The sequence below is a fragment of the Theropithecus gelada genome, chromosome 15 (genome assembly GCF_003255815.1).
Source record: "Theropithecus gelada isolate Dixy chromosome 15, Tgel_1.0, whole genome shotgun sequence".
In the NCBI taxonomy this organism is placed as follows: Eukaryota; Metazoa; Chordata; class Mammalia; order Primates; family Cercopithecidae; genus Theropithecus; species Theropithecus gelada.
Genome location: NC_037683.1, coordinates 5,838,168 through 5,864,226, shown reverse-complemented (window position 1 = coordinate 5,864,226; position 26,059 = coordinate 5,838,168). Strand labels below are relative to the sequence as shown.

General features: G+C 40.8%; 1 protein-coding gene across 4 annotated transcripts in view; it reads right to left on the bottom strand.

Moving 5' to 3' along the window:
• The window catches only part of TSC1 (TSC complex subunit 1), a 54,037-nt gene that overhangs the window by 17,119 nt on the left and 10,859 nt on the right, over positions 1-26,059 (bottom strand). Inside the window, exons 3-12 of one of the 4 annotated variants that reach the window (XM_025359092.1) lie at positions 21,027-21,212; positions 19,305-19,408; positions 17,991-18,143; positions 15,746-15,890; positions 14,207-14,361; positions 13,751-13,824; positions 4,614-4,789; positions 3,794-3,909; positions 3,343-3,454; positions 2,923-3,044 (exon numbers count right to left, since the gene is read on the bottom strand). In XM_025359092.1, the coding sequence (XP_025214877.1) occupies positions 2,923-3,044; positions 3,343-3,454; positions 3,794-3,909; positions 4,614-4,789; positions 13,751-13,824; positions 14,207-14,361; positions 15,746-15,890; positions 17,991-18,143; positions 19,305-19,408; positions 21,027-21,132 (1,263 nt within the window). In that variant the 5' untranslated portion in view covers positions 21,133-21,212. The remainder of the gene's footprint in view (positions 1-2,922; positions 3,045-3,342; positions 3,455-3,793; positions 3,910-4,613; positions 4,790-13,750; positions 13,825-14,206; positions 14,362-15,745; positions 15,891-17,990; positions 18,144-19,304; positions 19,409-21,026; positions 21,213-26,059) is intronic. The other 3 variants (XM_025359093.1, XM_025359094.1, XM_025359095.1) reach the window with 3 other exon arrangements.

Genomic DNA, 26,059 nt, shown 5'->3' with positions numbered 1-26,059 from the left:
AGCCTCCCGAGTAGCTGGGATTACAGGCATGCGCCACCATGCCTGGCTAATTTTTGTATTTTTAGTAGAGAGGGGGTTTGTCCACATTGGTCAGGCTGGTCTCAAACTCCCAACCTCAGGTGATCTGCCTGCCTCGGCCTCTCAAAGTGCTGGGACTGTGCCTGGCAGCTTGCTTTATAGTCTTAATGTATGACTGCAGACTGGGCATGGTGGCCCATGCCTATAGTCCCAGCACTCTGGGAGGCCAAGGCCAGTGGATCCCTTGAGCTCAGGAGTTTGAGGCTAGCCTGGGGAACATGGCAAAACCCCACTGCTACAAAAAATTAAAAAGTTAGCCGGGCTTGGTGACTGGTGTTTGTAGTCCCAACTACCCAGGAGGCTGAGGTGGGAGGACCACCTGAGCCAGGGAGGTCAAGGCTGCAGTGAGCTGCAATTGTGCCACTACACTCCAGCCTGGGTGACAGAGTGAGACCACAAAAAAAAAAAAAATAAAATAAAATAATAATAATAAGAAGAATAAGACTGGAGAATCCCAAGAGCTTTTGTTTATGAGGTATAATTATTATATTAGAAAACTAAGAAAGTTTTTAAAATTTATTAATTCCCTTAAAAATAACAAGCCCATTACAAGTTAATGTAAATTACGTATTATTTAAAAACTATATTTCCCAAAATAAAAATAAATTTAATGAGACGAGTGGAACATTTTTGCCATCTCTTTAATATACAGCTTCATGAAAGACAGGGGGATTCTCGTATCTACCTCTACATTCAATCTGTTGCAATATGTTATTTTGACTGAAGTGTATAAAGAAAAATTTGGGGCCCCACAGATATGTAATTACAAAAGTAAACATATGTGTTGCTGTTTTTATTTTTGAGACAGGGTCTGGCTTTGTCACCTGGGCTGGAATGCAGTGGCATGATCATGGCTCACTGCAATCTCTGCCTCCTGGGCTCAAGCCACCCTCCATCAGCTCCCCAAGTAGCTGGGACTACAGATGTACACTACCACACCTGGCTTTTTCTTTTCTTTTTTTTTTTTTTTTTTTTGGTAGAGATGGGGTTTTGCATGTTGCCCAAGCTGGTCTTGAAGCAATCTACCTCCCTTAGACTCCCGAAGTGCTGGATACAGGAGCGAGCCACCATGCCCAGCCGCAAAAAGTAAACATATGTTGACAGACTTTTCAAATACTCGTCTTTGTTATTACACCAAAATTTGACAAGTGGTAGTTTCTTGAAGTTACAAAGTGAAATTTGAAACCACATCAATGAGATTTTCCTGTGTTAAAACCCACTAGTCTACCTTGTACTTTTTTTGCGTGTGTGTGATGGAGTCTTGTTCTGTTGCCCAGGCTGGAGTGCAGTGGTGTGATCTTGACTCACTGCAACCTCTGCCTCCTGGGTTCAAGTGATTCTCCTGCCTCAGTCTCCCGAGTAGCTGGGATTACAGGTGCCTGCACCATACCCAGCTAATGTCTGTATTTAGTAGAGATGGTGTTTCAGCACATAGGCCAGGCTGGTCTTGAACTCCTGACCTCAAGTGATCCACCCGCTTCAGTCTCCCAAAGTGCTAGGATTACAGGTGTAAGCCACTGTGCCCAGCCTGCTTTGTACTTTGAATGTGCTTTTTACCTATGCCTGATTCTGCAACATCATACATTGGACATTCTGAAAATATTGGCTCACCAAGTTATTCACATATTCCAAATGTTGAAACACTTCATTACACAATATCAAAAACTCAAATTACTAACTAAGCTTCCAAAGACTTTTCAATTTCATAAAAGTCTTGGGGCAGCTATCAAGTTCATGGTGGCATATACACGTTTTTTAATATCCTAATTTCCACCTGAGAGTTGAATTTTATTGTTGGCAACAAATACTGTCAGTTGTTTATCTTGAAGTTACATACTCAGCTCATCATTTAAGAAACTGCCTGCCATATATCCAAGTCTGAATAACCAGTTTGTAAGACAGCTGTTCTTTCGAATAAAACTGGCACTCCATGAAAAAAGACAGCTAGTTCACCTCTCAATTCAAATAATTGCATATGCAGTATATGTGCCTTATGCATATTTTCTATCTTGCCACAAAGAATATTACACATACATGTTCTCAAGGGCTAAGATGTAATAAAATTAATAATGGTTACTGCTTAATACAGAACACTCAACTTTTTAAATTTTTTTTTATTGTTTTTAATGGAGAGAAGATGTCAGGGAAGAATACAAGGCCTCCTAGGATAGGACACTTCAATGCCTGCCTTGATTCAGGCTAAGTTGCCACCATTTCGCCCCCCATCATATTTGTGCCATCAGTGCAGATGCCAACCCAGTGGGAAAGGCAAATGACAGCTTAGTGTTATGAAAGTGGGATTGGTCAGGTGTGGTGGCTCAAACCTGTAATCCCAGGATTTTGGGAGGCCCAGGTAGGAGGATCATTTTGAGCCCAGGAGTTTAAGACTAGCTTGGGCAACATAGTGAGACCTCACCTCTACCCAAAAAAAAAAGAGTTAGCCAGGCATCATGGCACATGCCTGTAGTCCCAGCTACTTGGGAGGCTGATGCAGGCGGATTGCATGAGTCTGGGAGGTCAAGGCTGCAGTGAGCCATGATCGTGCCACTACACTCCACCCTGGGCGACAGAGCAAGACTGTCTCAAAAAAAAAAAAAAAAAAAGGTAGGTTTGACCTGCTGGATTCCCTACAAGAGTTCTTCCAAAGCAGAGTTTTGGAACCACCCAGAGGTCAGCAGATCACACCTTGAGAGCAGCTTGTTAGTCTATTTTCAATTATTCTGATTCAAACCCATTGCATTTTAGGTTAGAATTCTATCTGGCATAATTAGGCTTCTCAAAGTGAGGCTTTCAAGTGAGTCACTGTGCCTTGGGCAGAGGGATAGCAGATGAGTTGGATCGCACCTTCCTGGGGGGTGTGGCTGTGGCCTGGGGGAGTGAAATGTGCACGTAGTCATCCGAATGACAGAGTGGGGCTGGAGGAGGAGAGGTTGCTGGGGTTCCCAGAGGAGTTCCTTTTCCACCTGCTTAGAGACAAGGGCAGAACATATATGAACACTGAGCCCAACTATTAGAAAAACTGCCAATTTTTTTTCAGCCTATTACTATAAATAAAGCTGTTAGAGTTAACTTTCTAGGGATCTAGATCAGTCTCTCTCTTTTTTCAGGTTCACTTTACACATTCTGAAAGCCCCAGGGATTTGCAATAAGTGTCAAAAACAAGTTTACAACTGCAAGTGGTCCCTTAGATCTGAAAGAGAGCTCCTCCTGCCATTAAAAGCAGGCCAAAACCAACCAATCAAATCCAACCTAAGACATACATACCAGTTGTACCAAAGACTTTACTGTAAGGGTGTGACAGATCAGGTGGGACATTTCCAGGAGAAGTTGGAGGAGTGGTCATACCACAAACCATAGATGGGCTCCAAAGAGTAGCCTGGGAAGTTAATAAAGTACATCAGCAGTGGCAAAGGAATGCTAAGTCATCCACAAGGTTTATATCCATGGCCAGTGTTCAGCTTAAATTTAGCTTTTTCAACTAGAAAAAGGCATCTTATTAAAAGTGTATCAAGAAACAAGTTGCATTTTATAAATCAAGACTTCAAGATGAATCTAAGAGGCAACAGTAACTTTCTTTGCTAATATGATGGATCCTTAAAAGTGACTCCTGAAATGAGCAGTGTGAAATTTTCCCAACCACATACTAAATCTGACCCAAAGGGTCAGCTTCACCAGAAAGCAGAGGAGAAAGCAGGCACACCAATTGACACCATACTTGTGGTGGTTCAGTCATCAGCCGTGTAGATGGGGAACTCAGAGTCTGAGGTAGCTGCCCTGGCGTATTTAACAACATAAGCCGAGACGTGGAGTAAGGGGTAGAAGTAGCACACCCTAAAATGGAAGGGAAGAACACGGGGGGTTAGTGTGTGGTTTTAGATTATTCTGATTAAAAAAAAAAAAAAAAAAAAAGGATGATCCTCTAGACCATTTGATAATATTCAATTCTCTGTACCTAAAAAATCTGAGGGACTTAACTGACATCCTTGGGGACAAAGTAACATTTCAGAGTTTCTTTAAATGCTCCTTTGAAATCAAGCTCAATAAGGTTTGATGTCTCATTAAGCCTCAAGATAACTTGAAAAAGCACAGTACAGATAACAACTTCAGTGACTGCGACCCACAAATGAAGCCTACATTTTTATACGAATCCAAGTCTAAATTGTTCTGACTCATTCCAACTGTGTCAGTGCTACAGCCACCAGAGCTTCACTCTAAGTGTCTGAAAATCACAAAGATTCCCTTATGAGGTAGAGCCTGGAAGTCAAATACTTGAACCCATTTTCTTTGTTAAGGGTTGGAGACACGTCACCAACTCTGTTGGCATACAATTAGGTAGGAGACCAAGGATATCTAAATTAAACTTGAAGGAGAAATTATTTAGAAGAAAATGGAGGGATATGCAAATTTAAAATATTTTGGGAAAAATTCCTAGGAACTGAACTAAGTCTTACTCCAGAAAAGAAAGTCAACAAAGACAAATAATGTTTTCCAGAGACAAAGTTGCAAAACAGATAAGTACCAAAGACACTTTTTACCATAGCTATTCTGTGTGTCAACATAAGGGCTGGTGGTGACATCGGCTGAACGATGAGGAAAGCGAGCTGAGATTTGGTGAGACACAGAATAGCCATCTTCATATGAGGCTTCTGTGGGATCCAGAGAGATTTTGGCACACTCGATCACAACATCATGAGTTTCTAATCTCTTCCACCTGTAAAAGGCAATGAAAGTCAAGAAATACAAACTACTTCAGAGTTAAATACTTCAGAGTGTCAACTCAGTGCCAGCCACAGAACTCTGATAGCAGAGAACAAGCAGGACCATGCCAGCCCAAGTCTGAAACAATTCTAGTACATAAAGAAATAGCCATTCATTTTACAATCCTATACCTTCCCTGTTTAAAATGGTTATATCAAGTTAACAAGCTAATCTGAAACAAAAATTTCCTCACTAGGCGTAGCCTCAAAATGGAAAAATGGAACGTAAGCTATGCAGTAGAGTAGCAGGCAGGGAAAAATGCCCTTTGGAACAAAGGTCATCAAAAAACAGGGAGACCTGAAAACTGCCAAGCAGCTGAGGCTGACTTAAGGTCTCCTATCAAGGCCTCAGGTGTCAAATCCATCCCTAGACCAGAAACAGAGTATAAAAGACAAACTTAAGAAAGTCCAAGATAATTTTCTTTTCTTTTTCTTTTTTTCTTTTTTTTTTTTTTTTTGAGATGGGGTCTCCCTCTATTACCCAGGCTGGAGTACGGTGGCATGATTGTGGCTCACTGCTACCTCCAACTCCTAGGCTCAGGGATCCTCCTGCCACAGCCTCCCTAGTAGCTGGGACTACAGGCACATACCACCATGCCTGGCTAATATTCTTACAGAAATGGGGTCTCACTTTGTTGCCCATGCTGGTCTCAAAATACTGGCCTTAAATGATCCTTCCACCTTGGCCTCCCAAAGTGCTGGGATTACAGGCATAAGCCACCGTGCCCGGCTGAAGGCATGATATTTTAAATCAATGTTAGTATGGCATAATTTGCTTACAATAAAATTAATCAATCTTGCTAAGTTTTGACAAAAGTCTCGATCATAATGAAGAACATTTCCATCACCCCAAAAGTTCCTTTGTGCCCTTTGTGATCAGTCTCTTCCCCCACTTCTTGCAACCATCGATCTGCTAAAAGCATGTTTTTTCAGGGGGTGTAATAATAGTTATTCTATAGAACATATCCCTTTGGTTGAACTTTGGGTTATTTCCTTTCTTGTTTCCATTACAAGCTGTGCTGTGCTGAACACTGTTGTATGTCTTGACATACATATAGAAGTGAGCCACCATGCCAGCCTCCCATAAGGATTTTTTTTTTTTTTCTTTTGAGACACAGTCTCGCTCTGTCACCCAGGCTGGAGTGCAGCGGCGTGATCTCAACTCACTGCAACCTCCACCTTCTGGATTCAAGCGATTCTCCTCCCTCAGCCTCCCAAGTAGCTGGGATTCCAGATGCCTGCCATCATCCCCAGCTAATTTTTTGCATTTTTAGTAGAGATGAGGTTTCACCATGTTTGCCAGGCTGGTCGTGAACTCCTGACCTCAGGTGATCCACCTGCCTTGGCCTCCCAAAGTGCTGGGATTACAGGCATGAGCCACTGTACCCGGCCGAGAATATTTTTAAAACTGTCTAAAGAGGCCGGGCACGGTGGCTCAAGCCTGTAATCCCAGCACTTTGGGAGGCCGAGACGGGCGGATCACGAGGTCAGGAGATCAAGACCATCCTGGCTAACACGGTGAAACCCCGTCTCTACTAAAAAAATACAAAAAACTAGCCGGGCGAGGTGGCAGGCGCCTGTAGTCCCAGCTACTCGGGAGGCTGAGGCAGGAGAATGGCGGGAACCCGGGAGGCGGAGCTTGTAGTGAGCTGAGATCCAGCCACTGCACTCCAGCCTGGGTGACAGAGCGAGACTCCGTCACAAAAAAAAAAAAAAAAAAAAAAAAAAAAAAAAAAACAACTGTCTAAAGATTCCTGTTATGTGATCCATGGTTTCACTTCTAAGAATTTATCCTATAGAAACAGACATACAACAGTGTTCAGCACAGCACAGCTTGTAATGGAAACAAGAAAGGAAATAACCCAAAGTTCAACCAAAGGGATATGTTCTATAGAATAACTATTATTACATCCCCTGAAAAAGCATGCTTTTAGCAGATCGATGGTTGCAAGAAGTGGGGGAAGAGACTGACCACAAAGGGCACAAAGGAACTTTTGAGATGGTGGAATGTACTTTATTATGATTGGGACTTTTGTCAAAACTTAGCAAAATTGATAAATTTTATTGTAAGCACATTATGCCATACTAAAGTTGATTTTAAAAACCATGCTCAAGGCCGGGTGCGGTGGCTCGTACCTGTAATCCCAGCATTTTGGGAGGCCAAGGCAGGCGGATTACTTGAGGTCAAGTTCAAGACCAGCCTGGGCAACGTGGCAAAACCCCACCTTTAAAAAAAAGACAAAAAAAAAAAAAAAAAAAATTAGCCAGGCATGGTGGCATGCACCTGTAATCCCAGCTACTTGGGTGGCTAAGACTCGAGAATCCCTTGAACCTGGCAGGTGGAAGTTGCAGAGAGCCAGGAAAGTGCAACTGCACTCCAGCCTGAGCAACAGGGCCAGACTCTGAAAAAAGAAAAAAAAAATGATGCTTTCAGCTGGGCACGGCGGCTCACACTTGTAATCCCAGCACTATAGAAGGCCAAGGCAGGAGGATCACTTGAGGCCAGTGGTTCAAGACCAGCCTGGGCAACAAAGTGAGACCACACCCCATCTCTACAACAACAACAACTGGGCGTGGTGGCATATGCTCATGGTCTGGCCACTCAGGAGGCTGAGGTGGGAGGACAGCTTGACCCTGGGAGGTTGAGGCTGCCATGAGCCATATTGTGCCACTGCACTCCAGGCTGGGCAACACAGCAAGACTGTCTCAGGAAAAAAAAGAAAAAAAAATCATGCTTTCCACGTGCCTGTACTCTCAGCCTCCAGGGAGGCTGAGGCAGGAGGATCACTTGAGCCCAGGAGTTCGAGATTGGCCTGGGCAACATAGCAAGACCCTGCTGCAAAAAATAATAATGCTTTCAAACATTAAATGACATAAAATGCTTATCATATAATCTTAAATGAAAAAAGACACAAAGTTATTCAGAGACACACCCGCAAATAGATCTGACTGTAGTAAGTATTCAAATTAAAAGAACTGAAGTTACGAACAATGTTCATTTATTCTTTCAACTCTTCAGTATTTGTCAAACATTCTATAAAGGCCCTAATAATTAACAGAATATTTAAAATTAAACGCCTAGTCAAGTATAAACTATTTCCTTTTAGACAACATAACTTTGCTCTATGTGTTTCTAAGGTGGTTAGTAACTCCATCAGAGATTTGCATTTTTTTTCCGAGTTTACAGAAAACAGCACAGCAACACTAAGGGCACTCCATAGGTTTACCTTAACAAAACATGTGATCCTACACAACTGCTGTAGAAAGCTTATTATATCTTAGATGCTGAAAATATGGTATTAAATACAGAAAAGAAAGTATCCAGGGCATGGGGAGAATATAAGGCAGCTTCACTAAGGAGTAAGTATTTCGATTTCAGGGCTGCCTGTTCATTCACTACTTGGGTTCTCACTGCCTGTGGGATCTTGTTAATGGGGACAGGCTCCTATTTATGCATTCTCAGCATGACTCGAAAGTGATTAAGTGAGAGCAGGCGTTAGGACACATGTGTACACATAAGAAGATTGATTTTAGAGGAGAAAATGAGAATCATAATAAAAGAGGAATACATTTAAATGTTTTATTTTAATCAAAGTAATTTATGCACTTACAATATTTCCCTGATTCTTAAAAGGACTTTTCATATTTTAATATCTAAAACTGGGAACCATCGTCTAATCAAATGCATGTTAGTTTACTTGGCATTTTTTTCTTTCTCAGATGTATATAAAATAGAAGTACACCACACATCTAACGGCATCTGAGATCCAATGAAATACGGTAGTTTAAAAAGTCAATACAGTACTGAAGTTTCCTCCCATCCCTTCCCCCTGCAACCACTCTGGCAGCTGCTTCCAATTCTGTTAGCTGAATTGTTATCCCGCCTCTATAGTTCTCAAGAATATGCCCTGTGCTTTTAATTTCGTGATTTATAAATTACAGACACCATCTATTAACTTACTATTATGGGAAGTGAGGATTGAGATCTCTTCCATATATCCTTTCCCTCCTCCTCGATGCTCTCAAAATAAATATGTAACTGTTCTTGTTGTTTTCAAAATTGATTTCAACATTATGACTACCTAAGTACTACTCATGGCTGAGCCACAGAGTATACTATGATAATATTTCCTTTATTGTAAGTTTTAATTGTTCTGTATCTCTTCCTCACCTTTTTGTGTGTCTATTGCTAATTTTTCCTAAATGTATTCTAACAGCTCTGAAACAATGCCTAATATAACTTTTATTAATGAAATGCAAAGAATACACCAGGATCATTCCTCATCTCCCTGAAGAGCTCCCTTCTGGAGCACTTTCTCCCCCGCTTCAGATTGGACAGGCTGCTCTCAGCACTGCCTGTTATCCTGACACTTTCCCTGGACATGGTCCTGTAAAAGGGTCACGATCAGGCCCCAGTCCCCTGGATTCTGTCTTCCTCTTTCATGATTTTACTCTCATTTTGGTGGAATACATGCTCCAGTCATTAACTGAGGAAGGATATATGGGAAAGAAATTTTGAGTCCATGCATATCTAAAAGTGTCTCATATTTGATAGACGAGTTGGCTGGCTATAGAATTCTAGTTGAAAACCTTTTTCTCACAATTTTGAAGGTATTTCAGAAGCTAATAGCATTCTGATTTCTGATCCTTATTAATGTGATTTCATTTTTTTCTTTCTCTGAAAGGTTAATCCCTGGTACTTTAAAATTCTATAACACTGAGACCTGGTGGCATTCTTTTTTACTGATATTTAGTTGGGCACCAGGTACGCCCCTTTAATCTGGAAACTCACATCCTTCAATCCTAGGAATTTTTTTTGTTGTATTATTTCTTTCACAATTTCTTCCTCCACCAAAGTTTTCTTCTCTCTCTTTTTTTCTGAGACGGAGCCTCGCTCTGTCACCCAGGCTGGAGTGCAGCAGCACAATCTCAGCTTACTGCAACCTCCGCCTCCTAGGTTAAAATGATTCTCCTGCCTCAGCCTCCCAAGTAGCTGGGATTACAGGCACCCACCACCATGCCCGACTAATTTTTTGCAGTTTTAGTAGAGATGAGGTTTTACCATGTTGGCCAGGCTGGTCTCAAACTGCTGACCTCAAGAGATCCGCCCGCCTCAGCCTCCCAAAGTACTAGGATTACAGGTGTGAACCACTGCACCCGGCTCTTCTTTAAAAAAGAAAAAAAATTTAATTGGATGTTGGGACTTCCTGGGCTGATCATTCTAAATTTCTATTCTGCTCATATTACCCAGCTCTTTCCTTTGGTTCTGCTTTCTGAGATATTTATCTATATCTTGGAAAAGCTGATGTCTGAGATATCAACTTTATCTCCCAATTCTTTTACTGAAATGTTTATTTTGGCTATCATTTTTAATTTTGAAGAGTTCTTTTAGTCTCAAAATGGTCTTTTTCTGTGGCATCCTGCTGCTTACATACGCACAGATGCCTTATCTCTGTGGCTATGGTAATATTTGGTAATATATTTGGTAATATCAATAAAGTATTACTATGGTAATATTTTCTTCTGCTCTATCATTATGGTTTTGTTCTAGCTCTCTTTTCTCCTCTTTATGTTGGTGTCTGTCTTTAGTGTTAAAACCTTCTTCCAAAGCCAAGCAATCTGCCTAGCCAAGGTGAGTGAGGCTCTCTATAAGCTGACTGAGGAATCTTCCAAGTTAATATAGCTGGTTGAACATATGCACCCAACTGTACAGCCTCCTGGAATCCCACTGTCTATAGTAAAGACTTCTTTGTTTTTCAATATAAACCCACAAGGAAGAGAACAGGAGAGAGAGAACAGAACCAGAAGTTTTTGAAACTAAAATACAGACAGGCAGGTGGTAACTGACACTACAAATCCACGAAAGCAGAATCCTAAGCTGCCACTGTCTCAAAGTGAAGAGTCAACTGATTATACTACAGAATCCTTAAAATCATAAGGAATTTACAGCATCTGGTACTTCTGGAACAGCAGATGAACAGCAGGTAGACAAGGGGAGCTAAAATACTGAAGACAGGGTGAAAACCACTGGAGGAGCAGTCACAGCCCCTGGGTCCTGCCCCAACTCTACACTCCTGAACAATAGCTCTTTTCTCACCAGAAATCTGGATTATTCTCTAGAGAGAATAAAACAAGGAATGCCTGGATAAGGTATTCCAGAAATAGTTGAGGGCATGAGTGTCATTCCAAATAAGGGGATTAAGTGAAGCATATACATCCTAAATGCCAAGACCACCAACCCTTCCTCACCACCCGCCTCTTTCCCCCTAGAGGCGGTCAGACCCTTACCAGTCTGAAAATCAGAAGACTATTTTCTAAAAAATGTGACCAGCTCAAGAAGAAAACAATACCGACACCACTATTTCCAACAGATGCTCAGTTCAACATACAACAAAGCTCAAAGTCAACAAGTCCCACCACTGTGAACAAAGCTGTTTTGTCTCCCCATATGTAAACAGTTTACTAGATCCTTGCAGAAGGCCTCAAAGATTTAAAAAGAATAACACAAAACAGAAAAGAAGGAAGCTTAAAAGAAACAGACTATGCAGGGAAAAGAAAACTCCTTATATATGTACATAGTCATGTGTCACTTGACGACACTGACATGTTCTGAGAAATGCATCATTAGGCAATTTCTTTGTTGTGTGAACATCAAGAGTGTACTCACACAAACCTAGATGTTACAGCCTCCTAGGCTACAAACTTGCACAGCATGGTACTGTACTAAATACTGTAGGTAACTGTAACACAACAGAAGGTATTTGTGTATCTAGACATATCTGAACACAGGAAAGGTACAGTAAAGATGTGGTGGTATAATCTCACGGAACCACTATCATCTGTGGGGCCCATCATTGACTGAAATGTCATCATGTGGTGCATAGATGAACTGGATTTCTAGAAGGAAAGAGAGAAAACAGGTAATCAAGCACAAAATAACTAAAGAAAATATCATAGAACTTGAAGAGCTTCCAGCTTAAACAATAAGAATAGATTCACACCAACGTACATCACTGGAAATTTCAGAATATTATGACAACAAAGAGAACACCAGCTCCCCTAGAGAAAAACACAGCAAATACAGATGATCAGAAAGTCCAAGAGCAACATTGGAAGCAGGGTGGCAATGGAATAATACCTTCATATTACTAACTCTCAACCTGTAAGTCTACACCAGCCAAACAACTGCATCCCTCCTCAAAAAGCTCCTAGATGATATGTCCTATTAAACGAGAGTAAACCAAGAAGACAAGATACAGGAAATGAGAGATCCTGCACAGGAGAGAGGCGAAGGAAAGCCTCAGAAGACTAGGATGACAGCTGGGTACTAGGTACAGACGAGAACCAGTTCGGATCAGAACAGTACCTGCCAAGAGACAGGCATGTCTCAAAGTTCCTGCTGTCCTGCACTATCTTTTTAATGAGGGACAGAGCCAGGTGACCCTGGCCTGTATAACTTGTCTGTACTTAGCTTGTCTTAACTACATACTGATGAAATTCCTACTCTCCCTTCTCTGCTTGATCAGCAGAGGACATTCATTTTATCCCACAGAAGGATTCTGTCTGACCTATTCCTGGGAGCTGAAAGCAGGCACAGAGAGCAGCCTCCCCGCCTGCCATATTTCACGCATGTCCAGTATCTTGTCCTTGCTAGAAGCTTTGCCAGACGCTGTGATGAGGGTAAGCCTTGTGTTTCCCAGACTCATTCATGACCTTGTGCGTTGACTTCCCAGAAGGGGCTGTGAAACCTCAGGGACAGTGAAACCACACCAAGACTCATATGCGCTGCTCCTCCTCTCATCTCCTGCAAACCTTCAACTACTAGTGACAAGACTGACCTTCTCTTAACTAGGCTTTGCTTCCTAATCAACTAGCTTTTCAAAACAAAGCAATACCTACAGTAAAACTATAAAGAAAAGCAAGAGAATTATTAAAAGCAACAATGGTAGTTGTCTCTGAGGTAGCAGGGAGAAAGAAGAGGTTCTCCATGGGGAGCCTCTAAGGTAATGTTCTGTTTTGTTAAGCTAGGTGCCAGCTACATGTGTTTTTGTGTCATTATCAAACTTTATATACACATTTTCTGTACTTCTCTACATATATCTCACACTAAACTGCTTTAAGCTGGCTGAGGCTCTGTGTGGTAGAGGCAGTGTCTGTGGAGAGGTAAGATTCGCTGTTGGGGGATCAGGCAGTGAGCCAGCTTTTTCAGCAGGAGATCCCCAAGTGCCAATATCCATGGGTCAGTTTCCCCAGAAAGGGCCGGGTCTCCTAAGTGGGGAGCATAATAAGCCTGGCTACCAGGCAGAGACAAGCAGAGGGACGGAGCTGGGCCTCCCACAGCTCAGTCTGTAAATTTCCTCTATCTCCCTCACTCTTACCCTCAGTTCCACTCTCCACTGTGCCTGGAATCCTCCAATCAAGGGTCTCAAAGGTTCAGTTTTTCCAAAGAACATACCTGGGGGACTCTGTAGGGCCCTGGGGAGGATGGTAGTCACCTGGTTTTGCAGAATGGAGAAAGGACCTCAGGGACTCCAAATAATATAGGACTCCCTGAAGTCCCTTCTCCATTCTGCAAAACCAGATTTACGTATTTTCTGCAATCCCCTTGTTTTTAGCCATATGCTTCACCTCCTTCATCGCCCCATCACTGGCACTACTGAGGTGTAAGCCTTTCTGGGGGACAGGCACTTGTGCTGCAACTTTCTCCACTCTGCTAAATGTTATTAAATGTCCTCCACCTGTGAAGAGTATGTTTTAAACTCACACAAATTTTAGCTGTACGAGTGCTTCCAAGCGGACTGATTCTGTAAGTAGAACATCTATATTCCCAAATATACCTCAACAGGAATTACCTCCTAGATCACATTTTCAATCTCTCAAAAGATTCTTTAAAATTTTGACACTAGTTTCTATACCTTCGAGGGTCCAGTTCATGGTCCTTGGATCCAGTCACTAATTCCGGATGAATTCGCACATGCTCCATCATTGGCTAGAAGAGTTGAGTTGACAAATTATAAATGGCTGAATGTTTGTGGAACATCCAAACAATGGAATATTAGTTGACAATAAAAAGGAATGAAGTACTGATACATGTTACAACACGGATGGAACCTTAAAAACATTATACTAAGTTCAAGAAGCCAGTCACAAAAGACCACATATTATATGATCCCATTTACACAAACTGTCCAGAATAGGCAAATCTATTAAGGCAGAAAACAGATTAGTGGCTGCCTAGGGACTGGAGTCGGGAGGAAGAAAACGGAATTTCTTTTCAAAATTTTCCTGTCTGCCATTAAATACAAAAGGTATAAATGCAGCCTATCTAAACAGTATGCTAAGTAGCAAACAAACAAGCAGTTTTATTTTACCTTGACCACTTCTTCAAAAGTCTCCAGGTTTTCTTTCATACTGTAATGAGAACGCAAAAAGGAGACAAAGTTGCAAGGGTACATTCCATAAAGGCGATGAAAGAGTGCGTACACACTGGCATGGAGATGGACGAGATAGACTTCCGCCACGTGGCCTAGAAAAGGAACCCGTTGAGAAGAGCCTCTTAGTTGGACACAGATTGAGGTGTGCAAAACAGATATAAACAAGTGGCTGCCAGCATGACTTTTTATCTATGTATATTCCCACCTCACTCCAAAGACAGGAAGAGTGGTTTTCTAAAATGCAAACAAATCTGGACACACCAGACACCCTTATCTCAAATCCATCGATGGCTCCCTATAACCTTTGGATAAACTCCAATCTACTAGTGTGATCCATGAAAGCCCTTCCCGATCTAACTTCTGCCCTGCTCTCCAGCCACTGCCCAAAAAGGATCCCAAACATTCTCTCAGTACTGAACTATCTTTATGATGATAGATCTCTGTAAAATTTATACTTTTCCACTGCTGAATTCAGCATGAGCTTCCTGAGAAAAAAAACCGTCTTACTCATCTCTCGGTGCTTTGCACTGGACCTGGTATTTAACAAGCACTCAATATTTACAGAATGAATGTGTGAGAATCTTTTAAATCAGTATGTAGTCTTAGCTATGTAGATTTATAATTACAGAGTGAAAAAAACTATTATCTAGAAATTAGCTTAAAGAACTAAGAGTGAAAGAAATTGAACATCTTAATTTAGCCTTACCTAGACCCTGTGGAAACCCATGGCCACAGTATACGTAAAGTTTCTCCACAATAATGAACAGACCATTCCTTTCTCCCAAAGACTCTACTAAACAAGCAGGCACCACGTGGGCCTATGCTTGTAACTGAATCCTGTACAGGAAGCCACAGTGTTCTGTCTCATAGGTCTGACAGACTTCACCCTTTTGATAGGAATACCTCACACTGGGATAACCCAAAGATTCCAAATTTCATATGCTTACAGCTTCTGATCCCTTTGATAGAGCTCTGCTACCTGCCGATAGGAGGGAAAAAAAAAAAAAAAAAAAAACCACTGCATTTGAAATTGGAGTGCTAATCAGGACACACCGCATTTCCCTCTGACTCCTATGGTACAACGAGTGGGTTCTCAAACCTGACATTTGTGCTCTGTCACAACACAGCAGAAAAGGAAGACAGAAATGTCCCACAAGCTTAGTCCTGTACTGCTGCAATACAGACGGAGGCTGCTTTTCAGTTAATCAACAATCATGAAGTTTTACATCCTACTGCTCAATTTCTCTGACAACCAATCCTTTTAAGCCAACAAAATTAAAAAGTTATCTCAACAGTCATGTTTCTTATATGTGCCTGTAGTGGATGCACCCAAGGTATTCCCTCATCTGTCTGGTGAAAACCACTCATTTTAGCTATAAAAGTCTACATGTCCATTCTTTACAGCATATGAGCAATTAATCAATAACGAAAGCATTCACCTCACAGGGCCCAATAGGTATATGAGGAGATCTGTACCTGGTTTCTTCAGGCACCATGATGAAAGACGGCCAAAAATGTCAAAGAAATCAAGAAGATGCTGTTTCCCAGACTGTGGAATCATTGGTAGCATGGTTATCAACACCAAGACGCCTGTTGTGAGGACAACGACGTCAGTGTCCATCTGCAGGAGAAAAGGTCAAACAGGAAACGTCTGTCAGGCACTGGCACCAGGATCGGCATTGTACAGTATGTGAAGAGGCTCTAAACACTGAGAGAATCACAAATCACAAGTTGACTCACATACTCATTTCCCTATCCGTAAGGATTACTGAGGGGACAACATTCAAACAGACTCAACAGGAACACTGAGACCCAACTCTACTGTAATGAGTCAGTGAGGACCATTTACAACACACCTATGCAAAGGTATCCAGGAGATAAGTTCAAACTTGACTTGGGGACACTCAAGTCCTGAAGCCTTAGGATGCCCTATTTATAGCACTTGGATGAAAACAAAAGGAGTTGCTCTTCAACAAAACACAGGAGCACTGTTCTGTTTTCATTCATTCAACCAAATCTTAAGATATTTACTTTTTGTTAATTAAAAAAAAAAAAAAAAAAAAAAAAAACACTACACATTGACAAGTAACTTACTACTTTTTAAAGAACCACAACAGAAGTATAACTGAAGGAGAAATTAGTATAGCACTAACAAGTCAACTTAAAGGCTCATTTCAAAGCAGTATTTAGAGACCAGTAAATTAAAATATATATATATGGAAACCTTTGAGTATGCCTATAGTTTAAATATTAAGTCAAATAAATAACTTCAGGCTAACTGAAGACACTTAACACCCAACGAATACTCAATCAGCTCTGACTAGCTAGCTATAGCAGCTCACCTGAACCATAATTAAATCATGAATGTTTGCCAGGTAGGTGAAATTCAGATTTATGAAACAAGATATTAATCAAAAGACTACTATGTAGGTTAAGACATCCATTATTCCTATTAGAATAAGAATCTATGAGTCTGGGAATAAAGTTTTAAATATATTTTGATTTTTACATCAAGCATCAAGTCTTTCATTATGGAAGATATCCAGTAAGAATAATATATTGGTAGGAGAATTGAGAATATATGAGACTACATAATGATTCTCAGCAAAAAGAACTAGCCCTGATTTCATTTACCCTAACGGTCTAACTGAAGACTCGTCCATGATTAATATTCAAAACTTACTCTTTTGGAAAAGATAAGTGTTTTGCAATCTGAACTAAATGATGTGCCTCAAAATTAGATTATATTCTCATCAATCCATTAATTAGATGATATTCTCACCAATCCATTAATTAGATTATATTCTCATCAATCAATTTGCTTAAAAAACATTAAGTTGTTAAAACTGTTCCTATTTTTTCAGAATTAAACGCACGTTTTTATAATACCCTACCAATGTGACTCCTTGGGACCCACCTCTAGGGATAATAAAAGAGTTACCCTTCTTGGCAGACACAAAAATCAATTTGCATGGTGCTGTATCAGATGAATCCAATGGTACTGCCATCCTGGAACAAATACTACTGGATATTTTCATGTCTCTGTGAGGTACAGGCAGTTAATATTAACCACATTTTTCTTATTTTATAGATAGAAAACAAGTCCAGGAACTAAAACAGATTAAACAAATAACCCTGAGTATGGCTGCACACCACTGTTAAAACTAAAACCATAAAGTTCTATTTAGATTGACTCCCTATATAGAAAAATGAACTAAATTTAGTGCCAAAAATTGAATGCAACTTAGTAGAACTTACATCAACAAAATCTGAATTATAGCTGCAACCAGACCATATTCCTAAATGTTTAATAGAAACTTTAAGCCATTCTTCTATTAGCTAAAAGATAATTTAGAAACAGGGATTCCCAAAAGATAATCCAGGATATTTTTAAATGAGGGAAGGCTAAACGATGATGAAATCAAGAGGTTTGGAATAATGTAACATTGAACCCATCTGATCGAAATTTTTCCATATTCCATTGAACCCATCTGATCGAAATTTTTCCATATTTGCGTGGACGAGGTATTCAACAGTCACAGTGATATATTTGAGAACTTACTAAATACCAACTCTAGACAACATTCTGTTTGAGAAAAGCCAAATGCCTAGAAGGTTTTAAACTCTAAAAGTTAAAATCTAGCTTCCTTGCTTTAAGTTACTTAAAATTTCAGAAACTACTCATAAAGCCATTTCATTCAAATCCTTACAAACATCCTACCTTGAGACATTTTAGTAAAGAAGGCAAAAGAGGTGCTTGAGACAGCTTATGCTTCCAAGATGGCTGCAGTCTTATGACATGACCCAGTAACGAGAGGATGGATAAACGAGTGGCGGCTTTACCCACATATTCATTAATCCTGTCCAAGAGGTGCTGAAAATGCAAAAGAAGAAGGGAAATCCTCACATGAATATATGAAGTTAACAAAAATAAAGACAACAATGATGTGCTCCAGTCTCTCAAGTCTTGTTCTAATGTAAAGCAAGGCTCATGCAGATAAAAGATCAAATTCAGCATTTAAAAAATCACGTTAGCAAACAAAACACTGCTGCATTTGGCCTGACAAAAGGCAGCCAGTTTGCAACTCATGAAAAAGGATCCTACAATACACGCATGCAAAAAGGGGGAGACTTGTTCACAGTCCCTCAATAACCACTAGTGCCAAACTGTGTTAGGTTATTGAAGCCATGAGGGCATCCCGCTGGAAGCAGCCACTTATTGCTAGAGCAACCCAACCTACATGGTTTGATCTCAAGTATCAATTAGGTAGTAGAAGTAACAATTCAGACCAGAGTAAATAAAAAAACAAGATGGGCCAGGTGCAGTGGCTCATGCCTGCAATCCCTGCACTTTGGGAGGCTGAGGCAGGAGGACAGCATGAGGCCAGGAGTTCAAGGTTACAGTGAGCTATGATTGTGCCACTATGCTCCAGTCTGGGCAACAGAATGAGACCCCACCTCTTTAGAAAACAAAACAAAACAAGATGTACTGCAAAAGACATGCAATACAAGGTCTTCAAATCCTGGGGAAGTTGCTCTCATATACACACTTAAGACTTAACAAAGTCTGCAATAACAATGCTTTATTACCTACTTACTAAAAACAAAAGGAAAACATGAAGGAGCCCTCCAAGTACCTGGTGCTAGGAAACAAGACTCATTAATTTGCCATGTAAGTCCTTTGTACTTGAAGCTTTTCCATATTGATAAAAGTCTAAAAATCCTATTCAAAGTATGGGTTGAAATATGGGTATCTATGGGCCAAACCATCACTATAATTATAGTACTGGAAATGTAAGATTTCTTTAAACAAGATCTTTAACAGTCTCTGAAATATGTTTTATTTTGTAAACTTTTCAAGAATCATGGGTCCTACAAATTAATTTTTATATATAGTTATAAACTGGGAACAATGTCATCAGTAGCACACAGAAATCAAAAGCATAAGCTCGGGATAAATTGCACAGTGGCCATGCACAGAAGCTGTTGTACTCATGGAGAACATATGAAATGCCTATGACACGTCAGCCGTTACCTTGTCATGTGGCTCTTGTAAGGTGGTCAGGATGTGCAACGCCGGCTGAGAGTTGGTTTCCAGGTAATAATCCACCAAGGTGTTTACAAGCATAGGACCACGGTCTAAATCAAAAAAAGGGCAATGGATGATACTTACTCCCCTTAACATCCTAAATTTACCTTACACAGCTGCCTGTCACAAAATCTAGAAAATATTTCTTTATATGCTATTCTAAGTGTTATGCAGCATTACATTTCTGCCTTCTTAATAATAGGATAATCCCAAGCTTATTTGCCTAAATATGCATAAAAACATATGAAGTCCTTTTATTTTTATTGCTTTTTTTTTTTTGAGATGGAGTCTCGCTCTGTTGCCAGGCTGGCACAGAGTGCAGTGGCACAATCTCAGTTCAATGCAACCTCTGCCTCCTGAGTTCAAGCAATTCTCGTGCCTCAGCCTCCCCAGTAGCTAGCTGGGATTACCGGCACCTGCCACCACGCCCGGCTAATTTTTTTTTTTTTTTTTTTGAGATGGAGTCTCGCTCTGTTGCCCAGGCTGGAGTGCAGTGGCATGATCTCGGCTCACTGCAAGCTCTGCCTCCCGGGTTCACGCCATTCTCCTGCCTCAGCCTGCCGAGTAGCTGGGATTACAGGTGTGAGCTACCACACCCGGCCAATTTTTGTATTTTTAGTAGAGATGGGGTTTCACCATGTTGGCCAAGATGGTGTCGATCTCCTGACCTCATGATCCACCCACCTCGACCTCCCCAAGTGCTGGGATTACAGGCGTGAGCCACCGCGCCCGGCCCTCTATTGCTTTTTTAATTACAAAAAATAATCCACATCTATTATTAAAAATTCAGGCGATGTAAAAGTACATAAAATAAAAGTGAAAGTGCTCCTCGCCACCTGCCTCCCAACCCACTCTTCACAGATAAACACCCTTAAGTTTAGAGTGTGTCTCTTCAAACCTTTTTCTACTTGTATAATCGCACACATGCAGCCCTCATGTCCACAGACGCAGACACAGTTTGTGCATGTGTGTTTTTTCCACTGAACAATGTGTTGTAACCGCCTTCCCATGTCAGCATCTATGGCCTATTTCATTTCTTTCCGTCCTCCAAGTGTTCTACTGCATGGCTCCATATAACTAATTTAACCATTCACCTACTGAAGGATACTTGGGTTTTTCCAATTTCTCACTATACTTCACTCGAAGCTATAATAAGATACAGATTCTTATAAATGGCCTAAATGGTATGTGTTTTAAAACTGATGACTGATACTCCAAACGGCTGAACATCAATTCACATTCCTGCTCACCCTGCCCATCTCTATACTCAGTATTTAATTTTGCCAACCTGGTAAGCAAAAAAGGGTACTATTTAAATTTCTATTTCTCATAATAAAAAGAGGTTAAGCACTTTTCATATTAAAAACCACGTATATGATTTACAGTTAAAGTGATGTCTGGAATTTGCTTTAAAATATTTGGAGGGTGGGAGAGTCAGGGAGGAAAGAATTTGAAACTGGGTTCATGGGGTTCACTACATGATTCTTATTTCATGTGTGGGCATACTTATTTCCATAATTGAAAGTTTAAAACACATATAGATACTCTCTTTGGGTGTTTAAAAAACTCTTCAGAAGATGAAAACTAAAATTATCAGCAGGATTCTAGTGGCTGTAAGTCAATCTCTTCTTTTTAGCAGATAAGCTAAAAGGATATTATTTTGCTAACCAGAATTGAGGTTCTCTTTAAAGACAGCTGTCACGTCGTCCCGCACACCCAGCATCGGGGAGTCCAGCATGGCGAGGAGCTCCCCGACATTCGCTTGTTGGGCCATTCTCTCCCTCAAAGGCGCTGTGCCGGCTCCAGGACGTGTGCTACAGGTTCTGAAGGTTCTTCATTGGCGCCACTACCAGACTGAGAAAAAGGAAAATGAAGAGTCACTAAATGGCCCCATTTTTCTCCACAAAAAAAAAATACCTGCAAGACAAACCAAAGCATGTGTTCAATGCAATAGAAAGTTTGGCCAGAATTCTCTGGTTCGAACAGTGAGTACATTTGGCTGAGAAAAGAAGATAAAGCATATGAATAATTCTTTGGCGAGTTTATGAAGAGGGTTTCTACAAAATACAACAATCAGAAAGAAACCTTAAAAACTGATACCAGTCACAGTAACTTAACGATAGGATAAAATCTAAGTTTTATTCCTACTTCTGACTCTACCTTGGGTTTTGGCTAAGACTGTATTTCTATTTCAAATTATTGATCTAAAAAGCAGATAGTCTTTTTTCAGCAAAAGAACTAAATACATACCATTTCCTTATTGACAATCTCATCAATGGCTAAGAGTCAGTACAGCTGGTTAGGTCACAATTCTGTTAAGTCCAACACCTAGCATAAACTGGGGGTCATTTCTCTGTTTTAGCATACACCTGTCATCTGAGACATCTAACTGCACATCCAAATACCACTGGCTGCAGGGAAGTATTCACAGATGGGCTCATCAGGGCAAACCTTCAAAAACTCACCCTTCAAAACCCAAGCTCTCTATGGTAGTAGAGCAGCTGCTTTATCTTGATATACAAAAAGCAGCTCATTCCCCAAGTGTTAACTATACACACTTATGATTTCTCCCTCACTTTGGTCTGTGAGGCTGTATTTGTAAAAACAAGTAACAACAGTCATCATTCATAAGACAAGCACTGTACACCTTTTACAAACATCATTGTAAATACTCCTAATATGACCACCATGTATGGCACTTTTGTCCCCATTGTACAGGGAGCAGAATGGAGATCAAGCCGTTTGTTCTGGGTCACAAAGCTAGCAAGAGGCAAAACCATAGGAGAAAAACTGATATTGGAACCTGGATCTGACTTATTCCAAAGCTCCAAGCCCTTAAGTGTCACACTAAGCTAACCTGTGGTTTTCATCATCACAGCAACTCTGTGATGTGATGTGAGCAGGTATCATCCTTATTTTACACATGGGGATATGGATGCCCAAAAAGGATAACATTTCCTTTTCTTTCAGTAAGTGTAAGTAGCAGTTCTTAAGCTTCAATGTGCATCAAAACTAGCTGGGATATTTGCTAGAAATGCAATACCTGGGCCCCTTCCAAAACTGAATTTTGGGCTCAGGAATCTATATTTTAATACGCACTCCAGGTAATTCTTAAAATGAAACACAAACTAGTTTTGAGAAATACTATGATAAAGAAAAATCCAAATGAAGAGTTAAGCTGAGGCCAGATGTAGAGGCTGAGGCCGCGCATGGTGGCTCACGCCTAAAATCCCAGCACAGTGGGAGGCCGAGGCAGGCGGATCACCTGAGGTCAGGAGTTCGAGACCAGCCTGGACAACATGATGAAGCCCTATCTCTACTAAAAATACAAAAATTAGCTGGTGTGGTGGTGGGCGCCTGTAATCCCAGCTACTCAGGAGGCTGAGGCAGGAGAATCGCTTGAGCCTGCGAGGCAGAGGTTGCAGTGAGTCAAGGTCGTGTCACTGCACTCCAGCCTGGTCAACAAAGCAAGACTCTGCCTCAAAAAAAAAAAAAAAAAAAAAGAGAGAGACAGAGAGAGATAAGCCCCTTTTGCAAGAATGCCACATTTAAATTAGCAATGACCCCCAAAATTGCCAGGTATTAACTTGCTATCATTTATGTTCCTGTTTAATTACAATCTTGTGACATTCACTGGTTTTGGCTCTCAGTAAGTTAGAAGTTCATTTAGCAGAAAAATCAATTAAAATGTCTAAATGCCTTTTTGATACCATGGTATAGGAAGTTGCTGACTCATATCTATAAATAAAAATCTTACAAGTAAATCACGTAGGAAGTTAATTTCAAAGGGCTCCAAAATGTGAGACCACCATTGGTAAGATTCTACCGCAAAAGTTCAAAACTAAAAAGTAATTAGTATGGTAACAGGTACATACAAACATTTGCTGCATAGTACCTGTATATTATCATAAAAAATACCAGTAAAAATCTTTGGGCCACTACTTTCAAGATGACTTTTTAATAGCACACTTGTCCAGCTAACCCCCACATTGATTTCTACTTCAGGTAAATCACAAATGATTCTCAATTAGTGACAAAGAATGTTGTTCATAAATTTAAAAGTATCTTGTCCCTAAGTTTGGTTTCGTTTCAATAAAATTGTTACTTACCTACTATCTGTCTAGGGAAACTCTGAGTTTGCCTTCTGTGTAGTCAGAAGACGATAATGTCAGATCTGGGCCTCCAAATGCAGGCAGCCCCAGAGCCCAGAGTGACACGAGCTCAATTTTAAACAAAGATGGCGCCCATCCAGTCAACTTGGCGATAGTGTGGGCTAATCAGCTTGGGCTACCTAGCCTGTTTTTCTGTTTGCAAAATAAGGTTTTATTCTAAAACATATCAGAAACACATTTTGGCAACAAGTTTTTCTCTCTGGTTCCAAAATTCTACTGTCGGCCGCGTTGGTGGTATAGTGGTGAGCATAGCTGCCTTCCAAAATACTACTGTTTGCCATAGTTTTTAATCTCCAGGAAAAATATAAACATTGGGTTTTATGTGAGATTCTTTGCATAAGTGGCTCAAGTTCAAGCATTTCTGACATTCTAAAAAGCCCTCCTAAGAGTTAAATCATAGCTTTTGGGATCAGTCCCATAACTAGAATATCTCCTGTTTAAGCACATTCAAACATTTGAGGTACAGTAAGTGCAAGGTGTTAAGTAGGTAAGACAGACTTAGCCAGTTCTATGAAGAATTAAATGTTCTATAGCAGAAAAAAAGACATGGTTCAATATGTGCACAAAAAAGGGGAAGAAACCAGCCCAACTTGGACTCAGTCAGGGGTGGTGGTGGTGGTGGATGAAATGTACACATGTTAAACACATTTTACAGCCTATAGAGACTGGCTGAGAAAAGTCACTTAAAGATCAGCACCACAGACACAATGAAGCATCAGTGTGTTAGCCACAAAAGTCTCTAGCCATAAAAGTCTCTTTTCCACTTTGGAAGTAACTCACCATAGAAAATACCATACGGGAGAAGTTAAAAGACAGCAACTGGGTGAATGGATTTCTGTATCCTATATGCTAAAGCAACATTCCATTTAGTTTAATATTATCTTTAGTGGCCACATACAGTGCACAGTACAGTGTTGTAGATGATGCTAGTCATATTAAGAGGGCACGACCTTCAAGGCCAATCTCCACTCCAAAATCCATCACTCTGCCATCTTCTGGATCTCAGTAAAAGGCACTACCATCAGTCTAAAGCGAACACCCAGGTAACTCCTTGACTCTTTCACCACCTCCACCACCATATCTAATCCATCAGCAAACCCTTTGCTATCACCTCAGTCGAAGCCCCCATCATCTCTCAGAGACAAGGGAGCAGCAGCCCCCCTCACTACTCTCTCTGCTTGTATTCATGCTACCCTACAAAATTCATTTGCCACCAAATAACCACAAGAGACACTGAGATATGAACATCAGAATCTCACTCCTCTGTTTAAAATCATCCGGTGGCTTCCCATGGAATTAGTAAGAGCCAATAACATTATGGAACTTATGAAACTCATGAGTAGTCTACAAGGCCTCCTAAGATCCAGCAAGTTATTAACCTCCCAACCCCCCTCTGCCTCTTCATTCCTCTGCTCTAGTCCCAGTCTTCCCAAACACAGGAATACTGGTTCTTTCTTGTTCAAGGCCTTTGCACTTGCTGTTCCCTCTCTGCATGGAACACTCTTATCCCACATCCTTGCACAGCTGACTGTCTCTCAGATCTCTGATGGGCCTCCCCTGACCACCCAATCTAAAGCAGCAGGGAGGTTCTTAGTCATCACTTTTCAATAAAAGATACTTGATACTTTGTAATTCATGAGAAACCTTGAACCAAGTTTAAACTACACAGTTAGTAACCAGATTTGATCCAACAATACTTATGATCTCAAAAAACATGGAAAGCAGGGATCTGCCAAAGTTCAGTTTCAGTCTCTATACTCAGCCAAAATCTGCTGGCTGTCTGGCTTTGGCACAGGTGTTTTGTTTTTGTTTTTTAATAGAGACAGAGTCTCGCTCTGCCGCTCAGGCTGGAGTGCAACGGCACAATCTTGGCCCACTGCAACCTCCATCTCCTGGGTTCAAGCGATTCTCCTGCCTCAGCCTCCCAAGTAGCTGAGATCACAGGCGCACACCACCATGCCTAGCTAATTTTTGTATTTTTAGTAGAGACGGGGTTTTACCATGTTGGCCAGGCTGGTCTCGAACTCCTGACCTCAGGTGATCCTCCCACCTTGGCCTCCCAAAGTGCTGGGATTACAGGTGTGAGCCACCACACCTGGCCAAAAATGTCTTAAAAATGAGGACAAAAGTATAAGCAAGAGTATTCCATGAAAAAAGAAAAATGCTATTAAAAGTTGGGGGGTTTTTTGTTTCAAAATAAAAACAATTGCTAAAGGCAGCCAACAATTTTTAGTAACTTTAGAGTAAGGATCTTTGAGGCTTGCCAAGCTATGAATCCCAGGTACAAGGTTCCTTCCAGAAAACCAACTACCAGAAACTTTCCTGAATTCTGCTTTGTCCAAAAATGTTACCAATGAGGCTGTGTGCCAGCTGAGATGATATTACACACCTGTGACATAGTGACCACAGGAGTAACCTAGCAGCCAGTAGTGTCCACAAAGTATTTCTCCTATAATAAATTTTCGAACTTCTAAAATCTGACTACTAAAATGCAATACAATTACTATGGTGAAAAATGTTTAATAAAAT